This window comes from Poecile atricapillus, chromosome 6, assembly GCF_030490865.1.
Source record: "Poecile atricapillus isolate bPoeAtr1 chromosome 6, bPoeAtr1.hap1, whole genome shotgun sequence".
Lineage (NCBI taxonomy): Eukaryota > Metazoa > Chordata > Aves > Passeriformes > Paridae > Poecile > Poecile atricapillus.
In genome coordinates, this window is record NC_081254.1 from 21,560,211 (window position 1) to 21,583,623 (window position 23,413).

General features: G+C 41.9%; 2 protein-coding genes across 12 annotated transcripts in view; one reads left to right on the forward strand and one right to left on the reverse strand.

The window, feature by feature from the left end:
• The first annotated feature begins 273 nt into the window (after window positions 1-273).
• LOC131580492 (interferon-induced protein with tetratricopeptide repeats 5-like) lies at window positions 274-7,672 on the forward strand. Its single transcript, XM_058841769.1, has 2 exons — window positions 274-1,187; window positions 3,623-7,672. Exons 1-2 carry the CDS (start codon window positions 1,045-1,047, stop codon window positions 5,052-5,054), a joined length of 1,575 nt encoding a protein of 524 aa, XP_058697752.1. The 5' UTR covers window positions 274-1,044; the 3' UTR covers window positions 5,055-7,672.
• Window positions 7,673-8,173: 501 nt separating this feature from the next.
• Window positions 8,174-23,413, reverse strand: part of SLC16A12 (solute carrier family 16 member 12) — a 36,459-nt gene continuing 21,219 nt past the window's right edge. For 9 of the 11 annotated variants that reach the window (XM_058841770.1, XM_058841771.1, XM_058841772.1 and 6 more), the window contains 6 exons: window positions 20,647-20,852; window positions 18,775-18,878; window positions 17,371-17,514; window positions 14,412-15,003; window positions 13,084-13,343; window positions 8,176-11,973 (listed from right to left, as the gene is read on the reverse strand). In XM_058841770.1, the coding sequence (XP_058697753.1) occupies window positions 11,711-11,973; window positions 13,084-13,343; window positions 14,412-15,003; window positions 17,371-17,514; window positions 18,775-18,878; window positions 20,647-20,756 (1,473 nt within the window). In that variant the 5' untranslated portion in view covers window positions 20,757-20,852 and the 3' untranslated portion in view covers window positions 8,176-11,710. Of the gene's footprint in view, window positions 11,974-13,083; window positions 13,344-14,411; window positions 15,004-17,370; window positions 17,515-17,883; window positions 18,115-18,774; window positions 18,879-20,646; window positions 20,853-23,413 lie in introns of those variants that run through there. The other 2 variants (XM_058841780.1, XM_058841781.1) reach the window with 2 other exon arrangements.

The window sequence follows — 23,413 nt, forward strand, 5'->3', positions numbered from 1 at the left end:
CAGGCATTGCTCTTGCCAGCATCGGGCTGTAAGCTTTGCACTGGCTTTGCATGGCCTCGGGACCAAGGCTTGCCAGGTCTGCTCAGTTTGACCTTGTCCTGACCTGCCTGCAGCTTTGTTTTGGTTAGCACAACTGTGACAGCAGTTTCTCAAAGTGACTGCCTCTCTATCTTTGATTTGCGAAAGGATAGTCGTGGGTTAATGTGGAGAGCAGTGTCGCTTTATTTGGGAACGGCAAGAAGGAAGACACAGACTCTTTTGTGTGTTGAACAGGAGAGCAAAGTTTATTATTCTTGATCTTTTTTATAGACATGTTCGAGAAGGTCTGAGAGGTAAAACTCTCATTGGTGATTAAAGCAACACATTTACTATCAGTGGTTAAGTGTAACATCATCTTTTGACTGTTTTCTTAAACATTACTTGCAAAAAATTGTTGTCCTTTACCAAGGACTGTTTGGATTCTTTCTCATGTTTTCTCAGTTTAGAATGAGAAGCCTGTGGCTTAGTTTCTGTTCTCTTCTTTTTGCATTTAATATCTGCAGAGCAGCATGAAACATTTCCTGTAGATGGGATATTTAGTACTCTTAGACAATGGCATAGTGCAGAAAAGCACAGGGCTGGTACAGCAGCAGAGACCTCGTGGTGTGGAGACACAGGATGAAAGAGTGCAGAGAGGGGAGATAAGAGTTTGTGTGTGTGTGTTATGTGGGTGACACAACACCCATAAAACAGGAGCCTACAGCATGGAGCAGAATTGTGCACAGATGCATCAGCAGAGGCACGAGGGGCAAATGACCCTTCCCTAGCCAATACATGATAACCAGGTCAGCCCACAGGAGCCTGAAATATTCTTGTTATCATGGATGTCTCTGCCTTTGAACATAGTAAACGCTGGGAGCATTAGGAGCTGTTCCCACATTCTCCACAACACAAAGTAATACATGGCACAGAGCCAGGCTGAAAAAGAGCAGCTGAGTGACTCAACAGTTTCAATTCTTCAGCTGCAGACTGACTATTCTGCTAAGGCAAGCCCAGAGAAAAGCTATGTTTCAGTTTCTGTTTTCCAGTAATTTCATCACAGACCATGTGAGGGCTGGACCAAATAAAATGGAAGGCATAACAACAGTGGGCAGCATTCCTTTGGCTTTGAGGCTGAAGACAAGCAAGCAGAGAAGGAAAACCATGAGGTAAGAAAGCAGTCCAGCCTCTGAAAGATGCTTTTTTCTCTATGTTATGGGAAAATAATGTTTATTATCTACATAAATGTAAATAGTGAAGGACTTTGAGCATCCAAACAACAGAAAATAATTTACAGAATATTTAGAGACAAATCAAAATAAAATAAAGTTGCTCTTGAATATTGTCATGTTATTGCTTCTCCAATGAGGTTCAGTCTTTGTGAGTAGGACAGAAAGTCAGAAAAATTTTGTGCATGTAGTGTGAGGATGAAGTGCAGGCTGCAGCAGGTGCAGCTGGTGCCCAGCCAAAGGGGTGTAATCTGTCTCTCAAATTTGTTTTTATGATATTCCTCCTTGATTTGCCTCCTCATAATTTTGCAAATTTTCCACTCAGTCCTTTTTTTACCCGTAAGGCTTGATTGTGCAGTTGAGCAGCAGCACATGCTGTGCCTCACATGTTAGACCTGTGGGGTGTTATAGGAGGGACAGCAAGGAAGTCTTTTTAAGAAGGGAGGGTATGACTGAGAAGTCTCAGTAATAGAATTGTGTTTCATTCCTTCTTTAATTAAGGGAAAGCATAATGTGGACTAAAATGTCATCTCAGTGTTGTAAAAGTGTCCCCTTGATTTTGTGACAAAGGCCAGTCTGTGGTCCCACAGAGGGACACAGGTGGGAAATGGCAGCAGGGGAAACCCAGATAACACCCTGCCCTGGTGGCTCCCAGGCCCCATTTGGGAAGAAAAAGCTGTTGAAAGATGGAGAGGGATTGTTCCGATTTCAACTGGTATAGAGTTAATTTCTTCTTAGGAGCTGGTACAGTGTTTTGGATTCATTATGCCAATTACATGGATAACACACTCACATTTTGTTTGTAGTTGTGTTTATCCTAATGTCCTGGGGTGACTTTATGATACTGGTATCCCCAGTCGCCTGGTTTATGTTATATATTAAGTTCTCCACCTTTAAGACTGGCTCTGAGAGGGAAGGGGAAGAAGCAGCGCGCAGTTTGTGTTGAAGAAAGGCATCACTCCCTCGTGTCCTGCTCCTGGACTGTGGTGTCTGCAGCACAGACAGACAGCAGGACAGAGCTTCTTTTATGGTTAGTTAGTTTTAGCTAGCTGAGGCAGAGGAGTTCCGTGGACTTTTTTCCTTTTTCTCCTTTCCTAAACTAGGACACCTAGTCACTTAGATACCTAGACACTTTTTTGTGTCTCATGCTCTGCTGGTGAGGACGTGCACAAAAAAGCTGGAGAAAGCATAGCTGGGACAGGTGACCTGAACTGGCCAAAGGGATATTCCGCACCAGAGAACATCATGCCCAGTGTATAAACAGAGGAAGTTACCTGGAAAGGGGCTGATTGGGGTGCAGGGACAGAGTCTGGCATCAGGCAGCAGGTAGTGAGCATTTTTACCGTGCACCACTTGTTCTCCTTTGAGTCTTATTTTTTTTTCTTTTTATCATCATTATTAATATTTACTATTATTATAGTTTATTTTGTTTCAGCTATTAAAAAATATTAAATTGCGATCTTAACCTACAATTTTTACTTTGGATTCTTCTCCTTGTTTCACCAGTGGGGGATGGGGAGACGAGTGAGCAGCAGCATCATGCTTAGCTGCCAGCTAGGCTTAAACCACACCAGGGATAAAGGGGTATTAAGGACCGGTTTTGTGTCGCCAGGGTCTGGTTAATAAGGCTGTGTGAATGTGTGTGTTTAGGAGTGAGGCACCTGGGGAGAGAGAGAAGCTCCCTAACCAGCCACTGGATGTCCAGAGCCAGCATCTGAGGAGCTGTCACAGGGATAGTGAGTGTGTGGTTTGTACCAGTAAGCAGAATGGGGTCGCACACTCGTGGGCTGTACATCCAACTGCCAGCAACTGGAGAGGCTGCTGAGATCTGGGACCCAACTCCTGCACACATTAACCGTATAATCAGTATAACCACTACCTAAGAATGGTGCTATGATCTAACATACAAGTATCCAAAAACACCGGAAGTTCAAAATTAAATTTATAATACAAACCATAACATGTACACAGGTTTAGGAAATGGACTAAATCACATTCTTTATAGTTTAAGGGAATCTCAAGTGATTACGTCTTCTGGGTAGGCTTCAGCAATTGTTCCCAGCACAGGAAATATGTTCCTGAGGCCCAAGGGTGTGCCAGCTTTACTGCAGAGACCAGTCCTACACTTTAACATCCACAGAAACATCTGTTCCTATGTAAGAGGTGCCCTCATACACAGGCAAGAATTACTAAAATCACTATTCAGCACTTTAGACCTAGGGGGCTCCCTACACCTTTGGCGATTAAGAAGTATTGTGGACTAAGGGTTCCAACTGAGGTATTGCCTGTCTTTAAAGTACATCATGCCTGGTTTAAAAATAAGAATAGCAAAAAGAAAATGGTGTATAAACAACTTTTTCTTTGATTTCTTCTAGTACCATTTCCAAGGATTCCTTGAAGGCTTCCCTGCTGCAGTTAGAATGCCATTTTACATGGACTTTGCTGGAGAAGCATGTAAGTCTTGAGGCCCTAGAGGAAACAATACTTGATCATATCAAGTTTGTCACAGAATACAAAATAAGAGATTATAATACACTATCCTATGTATGCCACCTAAAGAATTCAGATGAGGAAGCCCTAAGACATCTCAAAAAAGCTGAAGAAGTTATTCAAAAATGTCATCCAGATGAAATTGCCAGGAAAAGTCTTGTTACCTGGGGGAACTATGCCTGGATCTATTACCACATGCAGAGATATGAAGAAGCTCAAACTTACGTAAGCAAAGTGGAAAACAGCTGCAAAGAGCTTTCAAGTACTTCTCATGGAAAGATTCAGCTTCCAGAGATCTATGCTGAGCAAGGATGGGCATTATTACGTTTTGGGAGGAATTACTTTGAGAGGGCAAAGAATTGCTTTGAAAATGCTCTGAAGAGCGAGCCTGATAACCCAGATGTTAATGCTGGCTATGCATTAGCAATGTATCGCTTGGAGGACTGCGCTGAGAAGTATGGTGAAGAGGTGAGGCCATGCCTTGAGGCCCTGCAGCGAGCAGTGCAACTGAATCCAAACGACACTACCATTATGGGGCTACTTGCATTAGAACTTCAGCGATTAAAACGAGTGAATGAAGGAGAGAGGTACATTGAAGAAGGACTGCAGAAAACCCCTGACTTTCCTGTTTTCCTGCGATATGCTGCTAATTTTTACAGAAAGAAAGGAAAAGTGGACAAGGCAGTGGAGATCTTGCAGAAGGCCCTAGTACTGACACCAAACGCTGTCGTTCTGCATCACCAACTAGGACTCTGCTACAGAACCAAGGCACTTCAATTGAAAAATACAAGATACACACCTCAAGAGGAAGTGGAGAATCTCTTCCAGCTTGCCATTTTTCATTTTAAAATAGTCATAGACAAGAAGCCAGTATTTTTTTGTGCCCATTGTGACCTTGCAAACACATATGCACTAGCCAAGAGGTATGAAGAAGCAGAAGAGGTATTTCAGGGAGTGCTTCAGAGAAATGATATACCCTGTGATGACAAACAAGTTATCTACTTCAATTATGGCAATTTTCAGCATTTTCACATGAAGTCAGAATCTAAAGCCATTAAGTATTACATAGAAGGTCTGAAAATGGAAAAAGATTCCTATGGAAGAAAAAAGTGCAGTAAAGCTGTGGAGATATTGTTGAAAGAGAAAATTAGGAGAGGTTTAAGAGCCACAGATATTGGTACACTTGGATTTGTTCATAACCTAAATGGTAAGAAACAAGAAGCAATTCAATGCTATCAGAAAGCCATTGCTTTGGAGCCAAACAATGAAGAATATCTGAATGCATTAGCTGAGCTACAACTTTCCATCTCAAGCTAAAGCTCACAAAAATCCTATGTACCAAAATATCCCCCAAACCAAGGACCTTTCAACGCTCTCAAAACTTGGTTTTGTTGTTTGTTTTTCATTTGAAGGTAGACATTATGACCAGATGGAACTCGTGTGGCATCCGTTTCTGGTCATAATGTAGAAACTGCAGACGATTGTTCATTTGTTCATTCGCTAACAGAGAGCATGCTTGGATAACTACATAATATATATTTATAGCTAGTCTAACTTAGTCTTCAGTGCTAACATGGGTATAAATGTTACATTTAAGTGATGGTCTGTAGAACACAGAACTACAACACTGAAATCAGATATTACCTTTTACTGAGAAAAAGATAAGGGAATCGTAGTATTTTGTCTGTACACTTGAAGGGCATGCTTACACACAAATAGAAATTCTGAAGCTTTTTTAAGCATTTCAAAAATATGTTTTGTAGAAGAAACTTTTGTTGAAGGCTTGTTCAGTTTACTACCTTGTATGCTGTTTAATTATGAAATAAAAACACCATTTTGTTAGTCCACTGGAAAGCTAACAAAATGCATATTATTGCTGTGAATTACTAAAGTCTGTTGAATCCATCAACTGCTGCTTCTGGGTATCTCTCTGATGACCAGCCTTCATGTTAGTAGGTTAAGACAAACAGCCATCAAAAAAGTAAGAAGGATAGAGTTTTGGTAGGATACAAAAGGCTGAGGAGACAGCCCCATTTATTTTCCCTGAGCTCTCAGCAAAGCTGGCTCCAGGGAAATTGCATCAAAGAATTAAACTGTGCACAAAACAGCATCTGTCTTGTTTACCCAAAACACCCTATCAGGAACCACTACAGCAAACGTCTTGTAGCAGCGCAGGCGGATGGTAAATGCTGCTGCCTTCCCAAAAGCGTCTCCAGGTGAAGGCGTTCGGGCAGGCACACAACAAACACACAATCCACACACACAGGACACGGACAGCTTGTCAGCAAAGAGAGCAGGAAGGGTCTTTGTATGGAGTTCCAACAGGGTTTATTACAGCCACACATCAAAAGCGTCCAGGCACAAAGACAAGTGACAAGGGCGGGTCCAGGATTATATATAGGAAAGGGGGGGCAGATCAAAGGGTCCGGGTCCAATAGGAACAGGGGGAAATGGTGCAGAGGTGGGGTAATAAAACAAGGGAATCGATAGGATAGCAGGGCCACTGCACTAAACGAGGGCCAATGGGGAAACAGGGGTGGAAGAACATCCTAGGGAGCATACATATAAGGTAAAAGGGGGGCTGAACTGGGTGACACCAACTTGGTAAAGCAATGAGGGAATAAACATTAAAATATGGCTGCAGAGGTCTATGGGAGTGAGGTGTCTCCCACCCCAACCTTGGGAGGCATTATTCATGGTGTCCTTTCCATGGCTGAGGGATGGAGCTTTTGGTCATAGGCCCTTGGGCCTCCACAACATCTGGAGGGGAAGGAGAGGCAGACTTTGAGATGCCAAAGAGGTGGCTGTGGCCCTGCTTATTAAACAAGCAAGGGATAGCAAACACGCACAAGAAATGACCTGAACTGGACATGGAGGGCAGAGCACAGCCAGAAGAGAGTTGGGTGAGCACCACAGAGCAGGGCAGGGGAACATGAGGGGTGTGTGGGAAAAGGGGTGGGTGCCCATAGGGTCTACATGAATGGAAGAAAGGACTGAAATGACAGAATGGGTTGGCAAGGTGATTGTCTTCATATAACCAACTAAAATTCAATATTCTTTGGAACATCCTGGCCTAATTGCCCAGTAGTGTACCTTTGTTTGATAGACCATAGTACTCAGGGAAAACTAATGCTCTACTTCCAAAACACTTCTGAGCCTTAGCCACTAGTGCAGCATGAAGGAAACTGGTGACAGAGCCCATCAGGAAGGATGTGCCCTTTAGTTTCTAGCCATCCTGGAGCACTCCTGCACCTGCAACAGCACCCCTCTACAGACAGGATGACAAGCCATGAAGGAGAGCAAAACACCAATGCCAGACCACAAAATATCAATAAACCTCTTCCCTCTCAGCTCTCCTTCAGAGAATCTTTCGTAACACAAGCAAAAGTAATCAACTGTACATAATTAAAAACACCCTCTTCCTAAAAAAGAGATGGAGCAAAATTCACCCTTGTTTCCCAGCCACCTGTCAGTTTCTCTGGTACAAACAAAGGCAACCCTACCTAGGGAAGGAGAGATGAGGGGGGAGAACAGGAAGGACTGGGAACAGTTCTGACAGACCTGAATGCTGGAACAGCAGTGGGGGCAAAGTCAGGAACTGGTGACACAACATTGGTGTGCCCAGCTATGGGGGAAAAAGGGTCTGTTAGACCACCTCACTGCCTTTGTGAATCTTGAGGCCTTTTAAGCTCAGCATCATTGCTATCTAAACTCTACTGAGGGCATTGATGGGGGAGGGCAACAGGGAAGAATTTGAGGAAGAGTTGGTGCAGATTCACAAAGCAGTGGTACATCCATCTCCCCTCTACACTGCCACCAGGACATCTGAAAAAATAACCTTCAAGAAATAAGGATAAGCTATAAATTATTTGGGGGGGGGGGGGGGGGGAAAAGTGAGCCTGAATTTTTAAGAAGAGTCATAGCAGCTCGATCTGCACAGTGAAGAAACTGACTGCAAGACACAGTAATGCAAAAAGTGTATTTGTTGTGCCTCACCTCCTTTGTACTCTGGAGGACTGCTCTGGACCACAGTACTACCTGGGGATGCTCTGTGCAAACACAGCCTTCTGGATTTTGCGTGTTGTAAATGAGGAAAAACGTTACTTCCCACAGGGTGGTGCTGCTGCATTGCCTTGGCGTGCCGACATGGGGAGCAGGTTGAGCTCGAGCTTTGGAGGTAGACTAAATGAAACACGCATTTTGGAGAGTCCATATCCATTGGGCAAAACTAGAACTGCACAGAGGCTGAACACACCTCTCAATTCACACCCAAGTATGAATACATCACTGAAGCTGATGCTAGCAGAATAGAGGGGAAAATGAGTGAAGATAACCGTTCAGGAAGTACCAATTCATTACTCAAAAGCACCTTCTAAAGTATACAGAAAATTTTACTGAAATACCCCAGAATAATCACTAAGAAGAATGTATTATTTATTTATTTATATTCATTTTTTGTTTATTCCCCACTAAGGATTTTGCTACGCTGACCATGAAGCAGTGTTACAGTTTAACAAGCTCCTTCCTTCTCACATAAATTTGTAACACTTTAGAAAGCAAACAAGGCATTGCTGTGACAATATAAAATACACTCACCATATAGTAACACAGCCTTTGTCTTTCAGGAGGTAAATTATTATCCAAGCTGACAGGAATGTTTCAGGAATGCTTTTTCTGAAAAAACAGTAATTTTTCAACAGAAGGTACTTGATTTTCCAACGTTGTTTTCACACAACTTTACAAGGTACAATTTATTAAATGTATCCAGATTATCATTAGGATATAAATTATTTCAAAATAATTATTATTTTCCCATTTCAAACCTCATGGAATGGAGACAGATGGGATAACTTCAGCAGCTGCAAGCAGTTTCACTTGGTTACACTGTATTTCCATCCACTGCACAGAACAGAGCATAATTGCAGGTAGGATCCATCTGAGGTAGAATCTGTGTCGGACAGATGTTACCCCAAGTCAAGTCCCACCACACTGGGAAGCCAGACAGGCTCAGCAGTGCAGTGCTCCAGCTGAGCTCATACCCATCAATGCATGTGCCCATCAGGGCTGGTGGGAACATAGAATTACAAGATCATTAAGTGTGGAAAAGACCCCTAAATCCTCAAACATGCAGTGTTCATCTGGAAAATTGTTCACAGCTATCTTGGCTTGTTCCCATACTTAGCCATGCCAGGAAATGTCCTCTATGGAGGACAGCCTGAATATTATGAAAAATATAAAAAAATATTGCCAATACAGTAAATCATTCTTTAAAACTATTGTAATCTAGAGATTCTATAATGCATTGCTGGGAATATTTCACATGGCTGGATGAAGATGACCTGTTGAGCCTGGGTTGTGCAGAGCAGGAGGTAGAAGTTTGGCAAGAGGCTTCACCAGCCTGGATTGTATTGCCATTTCTTCCACTTGCAGGTCATTTCCTGCTACACTTCCTTCATTCTGTTTCTTAGTGGGGGCATTCATGACAGGGCTGATATTTCATAGTGTGTTTTAAGCACAAAAGTCTTTATTCCAGTATATGAGCATTTTTTCCATTTATTTAAGTCGGAGCAGAAACAGTGTTGGAAAGCCCTGAAAGAATTTTACCATTTTCTACAAAAGGTCTGTGAATAAAACCAGTTGAATGTTTGCTGCTAAATAAGATATTTAAAACAAGAAGTACTGCTTAAAAAACAAAAAGGGAAAAGCCTATGAGAAAAAAAATAAATCTTTAAATAATAAAAAATGCTAATAATGTATTACACACTATAATTTACTATGATAAAAATGCACATAGCATTATTCCAACAGGCTTTTGCAATATGCAGCTCCGACATGAACAGGTGACATGTTGTGATGTGATAAACAAAGTAACTAATTTTTTGTAAATTTATTTACAGTGGTAATTTATAACATGTTAAAAATAAATTATGTTTTTTGTTGACCACACTATTCCCTACTTTTTTTAATGTTACAATATTGTATAAAGATCTAAAAAATTATCTTCATCAGTACTAGCTAATAAAACCAATTCATTTTTTTCCCAAATGTGCATATTTTTTCTAACTCATTAAGAAACACCCATGGATAATTTTTGTCTTTTTTTATGAATATATGTTATAAACTAAACTGGGGCCCAAGACTCAATTTTTATGCTGAGCTGAAGAAAAGTTATGTCATTGGCTTTAAGTAGATTTTGCACTGCTCGCATTTATTCTATGGTCTGTGCACATAGATCATGCTACTGGCTCTGACTACATTCCTGAAGCAGGACAGTGAGAAATGCTTCATTTAAACACAAACAATTTTAATATGTTATATTTGAATATATTGTATCAAATAAAAATGTTATATTATACACTTGGATAATAAAACTACTTGATATACATGTTATTCATATATATAGGTGTGTGTGTGTATATATATAAATACATTATACTCCTATGGCTGTACTCTTGGTCTAAATCAAATTGGTGAACATCAGTCTATGTTGGTTGCTTTCACGTACAAGGCACAGAGTGGAAAAGACACACAAAATGAGCAGCCATTCAACACACTGCAGACTAACAAAACTACTAGTTCAGTGTAAATGAACATTATTTGGACTCAGATGAATTTGTTAATGAACAGAATACAGCTTGATGTGGCATCAAAACACTGAAACTATTTGTATTGTGGAAGGTCAAGTTTTCCATTGCTGCTGATGTTTTCACTCTGGAAATGTAGAGAATCCCAGTATTTATTAGACCATCACATCAGTAAGTTACTCCAGGAGCTACATTCACTCCCTAGCTCCTGTGAAGCAGCCAACTGGAGTATTTTCCTCACACAAGCAGCAGCAAACTGTCAGCTCTTGTGTTCTGGCCACCAAGGAAATGTGACCTGAGAGCTCTTCAGATGGTACAAATGAGCAATTGGCACCACATGAAGATGCAGCTTCTGGGTCTGAAAAGAGACAGATTTGCCACTGCAATACACAGAAACAATTCTGCCAACATCCTCTCCACTGTCAGCCTGTGGGGTGGGCAATCTCTCAGCCATCTGGTTGCACGGATTCTAAAGTTCTCTAATAGATGCTGATTTTACAAGAGGAAGAGGCTCTGTGTTTGAAAACACAGAAGCCTCTCTGGTCTCTTGGGTTGCCTTTGGGCTTCTTCCAACTAATGCACTTAAAGCACATTTATCTATCAGCATGCCAGGTCCCATGGCACAAATTCACTCCTCTTCAGATAGCAGAGCCACCACAGCACATTTTCCACTCTCTTAGAAAAGGATCAGCTGAAAGATCATACCCAGAATGTCAGTGTTTAGAAATTCAAATTTTAAAGGTATCCAAAAGAAAAAAGAAAAAAAGTAAAATTTGCTAGAGAGCACGTGGGAAAGCACGCTTCAAATATTTGAAATTAAATTTCAATGTATGTACAAAGTTCAGGCACATTGTAAAAATTAAAGCTGTTCCAGAGATACTTTCAGCATAAATCAGTTTCCTGCCAGATTTTCTTTAAAAAAAAACAAAAAAACAAAAGCAAAATGAACAGATGACTTTGGCATTTGAAAAATTCATTTGCAAAGAGTTTCATGCAGATTGATAAATGTGGAGATTTTTTCATGGTGGTGTGATTAGTCCACTGAAACATACTAGACCACAAAATGAAAAATCTTGTGTCATTAATGATATTTTTAAATGTAAATGTTATTGGTCAGTTTTGGTGACTGATACCTGTGGAACCAACATTGCATTTCAAATAAATCTTTAACGCTTGTATCTACAAACTCTATTTTCAGTGTAGCTTTTTTCTGTTACTGCATTAACTTGGTATTACTGTTGCTGTATGTAGATTTAAGCCAACTAAAACAGGACAGAAAAATCTAACTGAGAGATGTCTTGCTTCACAGGAGAAGTATCTTCAACATTGTAACCACCACAGAGCCACCTCTGCCTCAGGCTGTGCCATACTGAATCTCAACAGCACTTGTCACCTGTTGCTGAAGCTGTTTGTATCCACAGCCAAAAATTCACCATCCCTTTGGTCTAATTCTGCTGTGACAGAATAAGCTATTGCTCCATTTGTCCAGATGTGCTGCTTCAAGGCCATGTTACCCGTGAGGGGCCGCAAATGTGTTCTTTTGATTTTCTTTGCTAGTCTTGCAAAGCACAATAGTGCTGAACTAAATATCATAGAAAATCCACACAGGAGAAATGATGCAGTATAGCTGCCAGTTGTGTCCACAAGCCAACCTGTAAGAAAAAAAAAAAAATTTTTTTTAGAGGTTCACCAGTATTCTGGCAGATAATTTACAGATCCTGTGACCCAGTTATAAACTTCTGGAGTTATCACATATAAATGCAATCAAACAATACAGGTTTACATCACCATCACTATACTTTTACATCCTGGGGCAGAGAGGGATTTATTCTCAGCAGGCAAATAATATCTTTATGGCCTTTTGTTTAGAGCTCAAATCCAGAAGAAAAGGCAGAGCCACACTACTAAATAAACATCTTCCAACTGCATGGATTTAACTGGCAGTCTTTAGAAGGCCTAGAGAGCTCTAAGATCTTCATGCAGAAATATTTATTAATCTATGCCCAGGCTCATGCTTCGCTTAATTCTATTTTGCGATAATTTTTGCTATGGAAAATTAAATTAAAAGCTTCAGGAGCAGTGATTAATTTGGAGTTGAAACATCAAACAAAGTGTAAACATCAGACAAAATATTCAAGATAAATATACTTGATTGTTTGAAAAATATCTCAGACCTTCTACAATATTAAAAAGTGTGTCAAGTGCTTTCTAAGGGATAATAAGGGTAGAGGACTCATCCTTACTTCACTGTAATGGTACGGATGGGAAAAATGATGGTTAGATATTACAGGGATGATCTAGTGACCAAACAGGAGAGCAGATAACTCACCCACCTGTTCAAAGCAACGTAGAGACTAAAAGATCAAGTCTCGTACACACACACAAACAAACAACTTGGAATTAAACTCTCTTAGAGAAATTTAGATTTTACAAAATCATGTAATTTCACAGTGAAGTATTTTACTCCTTCTATATGCACAGTTTCTAAACTACATGAAGTGGTGATGTAACAGCTCTTAGAAGCCCATTCCATACTGGTTTGTTTTTTACATTTCATCTCACTCTATATGTAGAAATCATCCCACCAAGACCAGGATGGGAGATCTAAAAACTTATGAATGTCCAGGTGTGTTATTCCTCTACCCAGAGGCTACCTTCACATTCACTGTGCATTTGCTGTCCTTCCTCCCCTTTAACATCACAGCAACACATAAATCTGAAGTACTGGTAAAATTATAGGGAAGTCATTTGGCAAAACTGACCTGCCACAGGTGGGCTCACTAGATATGGTATGGCATGAAGAAAATACACAACACCCAGTGCTGATGATAACAAAGAAGTTCCCACCACATCTGCTGTCATGACAGGGATCAGCGTTACATAGGCTCCGTCAAAGTAGCCAAAGGTAAATGAGAAAGGCACAAGCAAGGGGAAGCTTTGGAGAACTGGCAGGAAAAGACAACATAGGCCATCCATTCCCACAGCAAAGAGGTAGCAAAAGTACCGATGCTTCTTCAGACACCTGCAAATTTCAAAACAAAAGAAAAATATTATCACTGAAACCAGCATCTGCACTTCTATGCTTTGCCAAGCAGTGCTTCAGTCTCTTTCTCTTTTCTATAGTTCAAATTTAAGTTCATTTCCTTAGACAAGTCTTCATTCAGCACACAGGCCCAGGTACGGAAAGCTGCCTACCTACAGCTGCAGAAACATCTGGCCAGCAGCAGCCATGCTGCCTGCAGTGCTCTTCAGGATGTTCCTAGTGACAGAACTCTGCTGCCAGGAATTTTCAGTCCCCTGAAGTTTCAATGTTCCAAGCAGTATTTCATTGGGCTTTACATCCCAGCTCCGCAAGGTGCTCCCAGAATTATGCATAAAATATTGCAGTATACCTCTCTTAGCTGTCATCTTTCCAGACAGCCCTTAAATGCAAGTTAGAGTTAAGTGAGATGGCAATTCCCTTCCTTCCTGCTCCACAAAAACGGTAATTGATTTTCCCCACAACCTAAGTAAGTGCAAAGAATGCATCCTTTAGAATCAAAATCCTAGTTAATTTGGCCAGTATCTACTGGTGTTACAGATGCTGCACACTGATGTTTACAGTGAGCTGAGTTCACAAAGCATGGTGAGTTCTTATATACTGGAAAATGCATAACAATTTTCAGACAGTCCTTCCTAGTCTGTGCCTAACAGTATTAGGCCAGACCTTGGACCCTCTTCCATAACTCCTGTGCCTCCCCAGCAGCACAAAAGAGATGGAAAGGCAGAGGAAGCAGAGTGAAATCCCCCAGGAAACAGATACAGAGAATCATGCTCAACCTACCTCAGGCAGGGGGTTACATTTCCATTAACCAACATACAAACACATCATTTTTTCAGGAAAAAAATATATTAAACAAGCAGAATTGAACAAACTCAGAAGAGACAAAAAAATTAAATAGCAAGCATTTCTGAAAGTTAGACTCTGTTGTTGGGGTCTTTTTAAGTTACAGAAAGAATCCACAATGTTAACTTTTATATGTATTATACCTCGCTTGCATCTAGCCTCCCACCAGCTAAAGCTTACACTTGATCAGCCAGAAGCCCTTACCTTCTGTCTGTGAGCCATCCAAAGGTGATATTACCAATGATGTCTATGACACCAAGTATGGACATGAGGAAGGCAGCCTGGTGATGACTCACTCCAACACTCAAAGCATAAGGCACTAGGTAGACAAAAAGAGGGCTGCAGCCATATGCCATAAATAAAATTGACACTGCCAGCACCATGAAGCCTGGCATCAGCAAAAAGTCATATTCCTTCCAGGAACAGTAGCATAAACATTCATGAGGCCATAATTTGATTAAAGGTGGACATATGGACATTCGCTTTAAGTCTTGTTTCTCTGTTTCAGGGACATAATTCTGTTCAAGAAACTCAGGAGCAGTTCTACAATCCTCCTTAAGAGAAATAGGCCGCATCAAGGCACCACAGACACAGAGGTTTAAAACAAAACCTCCCAAGATGAGCAAAGCTCCTCGCCAGGAAAACTGCTCAATTAAGAGCTGGACCACAGGGGCCAGGATGAAGGTACCAATTCCACTTCCTGACATGGCTATTCCATACGCCAGTGCTTTCCTTTTGTTGAAGTATTTGCCCACCATCGCAATGGCTGGAGAATAACAAAGTGCAAACCCAAGTCCTAGAAGAGAAAGCAAAGTGCAGATGGCTTAATACTAAGCATGACATACGGAACATATTAAATCAAATCACATAATGTATTTTCATTAGTACAAATGAATAGAAAGCTTTTTCTTATTCTGTATCACGCAGCCCAGTCTGAATATGATGAGAAACTAGGATGATGTCTTTCTTCCACTGGCAGAGTCACTGACTTGACAAACCTAACTGATCATCATTAATTCACAATAATAAGACCCAGACAGAAGTGATGGGGTTCACTTCATAACAAGAACAAGGATGATCACTAAACATGAGAGAAGTGGTGTGCCAGCACCTCCTGCATGCAAAATGAGGTCTTCCCCAGGGTCTGCACCAATGCTAGCACTGGACATGCTGTCCTGATGAGGCACCAGTTTGTGTTTTGGCCTGTTGCAACCCTGAACATTAATTTTCAGGTCTCTGAAACACAGTACAAAGAGCTTGTCTCTGTTACTAATATTCTAAAATAACCTCTCTCGGTCCACTAAAACAAACTCCTTGCAACAGCTGTTTGGAGTCCTGACCATTTTAAATCTCTGCCTACAAGTAAAGGGGGGAGGAAAGCCTCAGAAAGCCAGATCCAGTAGAGTAAACAAATAAGATTCATCTCTTGGATGGAGAAAAAGATTGTGGTCTCTGCTGCAGAATCAGAGAGCAGGTTTTAATCATCAAGTCATTGCCCTAACACTAAAATATGTTATTTCTGAATCAGTAATAGAAATGAGTTCCTGACTAGGGCTTTGGAGCATGTCCTACATTGAGGGTAAAACAGTCCCCAGTGCCGTAACCGGCTTGCCATATCCTCCTCAAAGGCCACACTGTGTGGGGCAGGCTCTAAACCTGCCAGGATGGAATAAGAGGATTAGAGGGACTCTGGGCGGCAGGTGCCCAGTCTGGCACCCCTCAGAAGGCGAGGGGAGAAGCAGGGCACAGAGCTGAGGCTGGACCCGTATAGGCAGCAGAGCCAGAGGAGCAGCCCTAAGCTAGACATCATCATTTGAGAGTTATGAAAATCATACTCTGTTAGGCATACACACCATTTAATTTCTAGTGAGTTGGCAGGCAGAAATAGGTCTGAAAAAAGCCAACAAATGCCCTGTGAAAAGTGGAAAATTTACGGCTGAAAAAATTTTCATACGCCTTAGAAGGAACTCTGCTGCTTACTGACCCTCCCCAGCCTCACCTCTGCATCCCTCTGGTTTCAAGTCCTGCTGCTTTTATGGATTTAGACATTCACTTGTGGTCCCTTCTGCTCTCTGCGTTGGAGGCACCACATCTAGCCTTTACCAACAGTTCACCTCTTTGTTAACTGGTCCCCACAGACTAAAAGTTCACTGTTTGTAGTGAACTTGGCTCTTTACTACTCCATGTACAAATTGTAACTGCCTTTCCACCTCGGTATTCACAGCAGCTCCCACTAAGGAAGCCTCAGAGGTATTAGCACAGTATGTAGCACAGTCCCTCGAGTTACAAGAAGCCTTTTTATTTGTTATGAACACATTTGTCAAAGATTAACATTGTAATACAGGAGCAACATGCACTAAAATAAGGATTTTTTTTTTTTTTTTTTTAAATAAATAAGCTGTTGGCAGCATGTGAACTGCAGTAATTCCACCAACTTGTTACTAAACTCCAGGGGACCAAGTACAAGGTCTTATATCACCGTGGCTACCAGGTCAGTATTAATGAGGAAGGAATGTCAGTGTGACCACGGGCCCCTCTCAAGTTCCTCTGTGCACAACAAACACAGGCAGATAGGACAGAGCAAAGATTTGTTTTCACCACACCTGAGCAAAAATGGAAGAGCTGCTACGGCAAGACTACCAACCAGCAATTTTTTTTTGCTTTTCAACTGGAATGTAAGGCAGACAAAAGTAAGGCATACAGCTGAGGTGCCTGGTATTCACCAAGAGCTCCTCTACCTCTTACTTACACTTATGTTTTGATTTAAACTTTTTTATAATATGCAAATATATTAGGGCAGTCTCAAACTTCTGCTATAACAAACTTCTCCCAAGTCCCAGACAAAACAGGGAAACCTTTTCATGTATAACAGCTGCAACAGCAGTCCTTCCTGACCTCCCATAATTTCAGAACTTTATCGACAATCCTCTTTCTAATAGAAGGTAAGAGCTGGTTTTGCAGGGTGCTGCATTTGCATTATATGAGATCAGTCAGTGCTGAAGCTCTCGCTGGGGTAGCCTCTCTTTTACAGTGATGGGAACAGGTCTGAGTATCTCTGTTTGACCAGGGCAGTGCAAATATGACATGGAGAAGAGATCACCCATCATTTTTAGCATTCCTGTCTTGTGTTCTGGCAGCAACAAAGGGGCTGAATACATCCTACCTGTGAGGACTCCTAATGATAAGTAGAGATGTTCCAGACTGGCGGCGAATGAGCTCAAAATTAGTCCAGTCGATGCAAGCAGCCCTCCTAGCATGATACCAGCTTGGCAGGATACATGATTACTGATTAAACTCCCAAGCGGGGCTTCAAAGAAACAAATAAAGCTGGTAGTTAATAGCAGGTCCTCACACACAGTTCACTGCAACAGTTAGAAATTAAAAGGAAGCAGCAGGAAGCAGGAGAAAATGGTAATTGCAGCTACAGAGTGATCTTCCAACACACCCCTGTCACAATGGCATAAGCGCCAAATATAAAGAAAAGAAAATTCTAAAAGTAGTTTTCCTGAAAGTCAGGATAAACCTGAAACTTACAGCAGCTTTCTTAGCAGCCATTTCTGTAGATCAAAGTCATTATGGAACACAGCTAATCTGCAATGTCAAGGGCTCAATACAGGCCACAGCAACAGCCCACACTGTTCATTACTCTGCTTACAACACTCAGACTTTTTCTCACCTGGAATTTGCACTTCAAACCTCAGTAACTTTAGGTGTCCTTCCTCACAACTCCCTGGCCTTGTGGGCTCTGTGTTAGACACAAACAGGAGAGGTCTCACATCCTTTGGACAACCTCCAGGGCTGCTACCCTTCTCCTGCACTTCTCCAGCACTTCTCCAACACTGATTCCTCCCAGATCTCGCTGCTTCTACCATGGGATGTCATCAGCAGCACTCTCCCCCTCTGTTACCTGCAATTCCAGTGCAAGGTTACTTTTACGTCTCCCTTTTCCCCAAGATATAACCTGGCTGTCACAGGTGAGTTGTTGCATCGCATTCTAGCTGTGTCCCTCTGTCTAATTCTTACAGATTAACCTCTTCTACAGGACTAAGGCATGGATTTTCACCAAGCTGTACCACTTTAAAGCAAACCCATGAGAAATTCATACAACCACTGCGTTGATGCACATGATTTTTAATAATATCACATTTTCTTTTAAGAGAGAAGACTATTTGTGAACACACTTCTGATAAAAGGAGGATGGCTGTGACTTAATCTGGAGGCAAGATGTACATCCTGTGCTACATCCCAAATACGACTCTAATCAAAAGGCAGAAGAAACAATGGCTCAGTTAATAGCTCTCAAACATGGGGTGTCCCTGCAGACCTCAACAAAAGTACATCTCTGAAAAATTATATCATTTCACAAAGCAAAGTTCTGCTTCTTTTCTTTAGTATGAAGACACTCCCCTTCACAACTGTGTTGGGGGAAGCAGCTTGGATATACCATACCCCAAAGATCCCACAGTATCACTCTTTCCCAGGTGACTGCACCAACTTGTGAGCATGCTAAAACCAGATGGACACAATGCAAAAGCAGCCACATTACTTGTAAATGAGTAATACACACCACAAAGCATTGTAGCACAGTCGACAATGGAGTGGATCCAAGCAGTTCTGGCATAATCCTGCCCAAAGTATGCCTGGAACTCCACAAAGAAAATGGAAATGCACCTAGGACAGAAAATATGAACACTGATCTGTTAAACATGGAATATTTGCCTCACAGAAAACACTGGTCTCACTCTTCAGGTATAAAAAGTACCCACTTGAAGGTCCTCTCCAGCTCCCAGGAAAATCAAAATTGTAGTCATGAACATTGTAATATCACATGTTTCTTTTACATGTTTTCTGGGGTGTCTGCTGCTAGAGTTTTTATTACTCATAGTATTTTGAACTAAAAGAAAATTGAAATGCTGATTCTCACCAGCAACTTGTAGCCCATATGATGATGTTGCTTCCCTGGCACACAAAGCCCTGGCTTCACAGTTCTTCACTGACCTTGTTGCTCGCTATTCCACACCCGCACAAACCCTGAGGGTGGGTCAATACAATACCTACAGAGCAAACACCACCTGCAGCTATGTGCTCATTGATGGACAAGAGCAAAGTTAACTCCTCTCAAACAGAGAATCAAAACACAGCAGGAGCCTGTGGACCTTCCAGCAGTTTAATAAAATGCTTCCAGGAGAGGCTATTTTGCTCAGCTTAACAAGTGTTACTGTTCAACATGTCCCTGCAGAGGAACAGACTAAAAGTCTGCATAGTTTCATTCTCTTTTCTGGATCAACAAGAGATGCCTTTTCCCCCATCTTTTTCCTGAATCATTGAACAATCACTTTCTTCTACTTTTTTCCTTGCACATACTCCATTTTTCTATGTAGTCTAACATGTGCCAGCCATGAGATGATTTCATGGATGTAACACTCTTCACAGATGAAAAAGCAATTAAATCCACTAGGAATTCTCTACTGTTATTATAGAATTGGTACATTTGTATACATTAACTAACACTGTATAAGTGCTTCTATCCCCTTCTGTGCTGTTGACTTCAAGACTCTAGATCCCTAAAGACTTCAGATCCCTAAACCTGGCAGCTTTATTTTAAAAGAAATAAGAACTTTAGGTAGGAAACACTATACCTGCATTATACTGACTATCCAACAAGACATTCATTCAGTTTTCCTCACTTGCCAGGGTGCTTATCTCCTTGCTTAATATAGCTAAATTGTCCATGTTCACACACACCAGGCTCCTCTGTCTCCAGTTGATATCAAAGTCACTGTGAAAGCAATCTCATCCCAGATTGTGTCATGTTTATGCAAGGCAGCAGTCTATTCCTGTTCTTTCTATTTTCGAGAGAATATTTTCTGCATATTTTGGATACCAGAAGGGTGTAGAGAGCGGTTTCTTCTCCAGGGCTCAGTCCTTCTCAGGCAGGACAGTACCTGAAATGCTCACAGTAGGAGAAGGGGGTATTTACATGCTTTTCACATTGACTCAGGAGTCACACAAATTCAGTGGGACTGGCAAAAATGAGCACGGCTGTGGGGTCAGAGGGACACAGTGAACGAACCCAAAGAGACCCTACATTATTGCTCCCTCCCCAGCCAAAGCACCACAGCCTGAAATAGCGCTACCTGCCCCAGGCCTTGATTCTGTAAGAGATCAGGGAGCGGGTGCTGAAAGCTAGAGCAGCTGTCAGAGGCGAGACTAAAGCCACAGGGCTCATAATCCCCTGGTTGTCCCCGCAGCCTTAGGGGTTTCAGGAAGCCTTGGAAAAAGTAGCAGGAGAAAGTCTGCACCTAACCAGAATAACCCTGTCGACTGTAGAACATCAGGGGAGATCCCAAACCCTCTTCCTAAGGCGAGGAAAAAAAAAACCAAAACCAAAAAAGCTAACGTCACAAAGAGGCCAGCAAGACAAGCAGAGTGCCTTTACCTTGTCACGGCCCTGGTGCAGATAGTGACAAGGAAGCAGCCAGCAACGATCATCCATCCCCAGCCTCCGTCGGGAGGGCCGCGGAGCCGGGCCCGGCGGGACGAGGCCATGGCGATCCCAGCGCTGCTCGCCTCAGTGCCAGCGGCTGGCTCCGGCCCTCATGCCCGGCGCGGGCGGGGGCCGCTCGGCACATGGGTGTGCGGCATCTGGGGAGAGAAACAGGCAGGGCGGCAGTCAGGACACACGGATCATGCTGTAACCTGGGCACCGCAGCCTGCCTCAGCTCTGCCCGCTGCAGAAAAGCGAGCATTTTCTTTCACATGCTGTTGATGAAAATTTGGAACTGAGAGGGCCGTCAGAATTTGAGCCAGTGCCTGGTGTCATGCTTTTCGTGATGATTTGGGTAATTTGCCCAGCACTTGCATCCTAGCACACAATACCCTTTCCCCCTACGTGTCACTGTGTGCGTGTGCAAGTCACTTTACTGCTGCCAGTCACTCATTCACCTCCAGCAGGTGGTTCCCTGGCCTGAACTGTGTTTTCAACTGCAATCTCTACTCAAACTAGCTATTCTTCCTTGTACACAATTTAGTGCAAAAGTTTTGTTTGAGAGAGTACAGTTTTCACCTTTGTACAAGGAGGGAATATTTACTCCACAACCAGAGCAGATCTGACGATAAAATGACCTCTTTATTCTCACAAGTTAAAACCCCAGATGAAAGCTGTAATCAGCAGGACACAGCAACTTAATTTTATGAGCATGGACAGTTCACAGAAGGTTAGAGCTAGCCTGTCCCCTTCTCCTAACCACTTAAATCAAAACCATGTCTGCATCCAGGCCATAAAATGATCCCTAAACACACACTGGCTGCTGCAGGACACTGCAAGAGACCAAGTGACACCCACTGGACCCTATGTGAGCAACAGAGTCATGTGCTTTGCTAATGGGACCAACAGTCCTTAGTCCTTTCTGCATCAGTGACTGTATGGCAGGGCTCAACCCAGGGACCTGAAGTGCCCCAATTTTTTCAGTGCAGGAACATGCAACAGAGTGCTGGCTGTCAGTGCTGGATTTCAGTCCATGTTTCTGACATCACCAACAAGCTCTTAGCCTCTGGATGGATCAAAGATTTATAAGACATAAGCAGAATATCTGGAATGTCTTTCAGTTTTGCTTGAAAAGAAAGCTCAAATAGCTTCTATCTCACCTAGCTACAACAGATGCTAAGTATGCAAGATTCCCACTGACAAGAACCATAGGCTTCCCAGGAAGTGTTACCTGTGAGGACAGGTCAGAGGGCTACAGAGCCACTTAAAATGGCAATTCAAGAAAGCAGCTACATGGCTAATAGTGTGCATCCTTGGTCCTTGAAGTTGCTTAGACAGGTGATGCTCAAGGCTTGACTCTGCAAAGTCCAGAGCTCCCTGACCCAAAGAGCAAGACACTCTAAAACCAGCCCTAAACATCATCACATCTGAACCTTTGAGAAGTGTTCATCAGTGACCTCCTTGAGATATATGGAGTTGCAGCTCAAAACCAAAACCAGAATTATTTTAAGAAAACATATACACGCTACCAAATTTAAAGGTGAGCAAAATAGGAGAAAACACAACATGCTGAAAGCTTAGTTGACTAGGCTGTAAATAATATCCTGCAACAACACTGTACAAGAGTATCAAGAGATTCTTTTCGAAAATATAATCTTTGGTAGTGTTCTGACTCAAAAAGAATAAGAAATGTAATCCTAATTGATCTGATTGGCCTTCAATACCAAAGAATTGCAGCTGATCATTCAGGGTATCATCAAGTCCTATGTTCTAACAGAACTCACTCCATTAATGTTGAAAACAGAAAATCCCTAGTGCAGCTTTCACAGATAGGGGTGTACTGGGTTTGCATGGCCTGGTTTTTGGTAGCAGGAGGACTACAGGGTGGCTTCTGTGAGAAGCTGCTAGAAGCCTTCCTTCACATCCAGCAGAACCAAAGTGCAAAAGTCAGGGGCTGTGCTTTCACATGGGGCATCCTAACTGCCATGGGAAGAGAACAGCAAAGAGCACCATTCATAACCTTGCAACAAAACGTGTGCTTGTTGTTTTTGAACAGTGACTTGTGCTGGCCACGTTTAAAACAATATCCTTGAAAAATATTAGTGAATAAAAATATCCACAAAAGATGCCAAAACTATATTATACTGCCATCCAGTTATACCAGCTAAAACAGCTAACATTAAATAACTGTTCCAGGTCTTTCCTGGTATTCCTCAAGGACCACATATTTTTCCCTCTGCACTAATCAGTGTGTATCACACACTTTACTTTAGACCAAAACTCCTGTATTATATTTGGAAATAAAAACTACTTTCCTATTTTCTCTCTTCATGCAATAGACTTTGCTAATATTTATTTATAATTAAATATTTGCAAAAATCTTTCTAATAATTCAGAGCCAAAAGAAATTCCCACTACAACCATTAGAACACGTACTAATGCTGTTTTATTGTCTTCTCCCCCATTGTCACAAACATCTGTTTCATCATAAGTTAAATTGTATTATAAGGCCTTTGCAAGGTTATTCTTAGTGTTTTTAAGGACTCTAGCACAATGGTGGTTTTCACTCATCACAAAGTACTATTGCAATATAACCCACATTAATGAACTAGAAGAGAGCTTAGGTATTATAAAAACTCTTATGACCTGCTTTGCTTCTCACTTCTCCGGCTCTTTGGAGAGACACTCTGTTCTGCCTGGTTATGGAAACCATTCCCTC

Coding starts and splice junctions, on each gene's coding strand:
- LOC131580492 (XM_058841769.1), top strand. CDS start 1,045: ATGTTTCAGTTTCTGTTTTCCAGTAATTTCATCACAGACCATGTGAGG. Junction 1,188..3,622: donor CAGAGAAGGAAAACCATGAG/GTAAGAAAGCAG, acceptor GATTTCTTCTAG/TACCATTTCCAAGGATTCCT.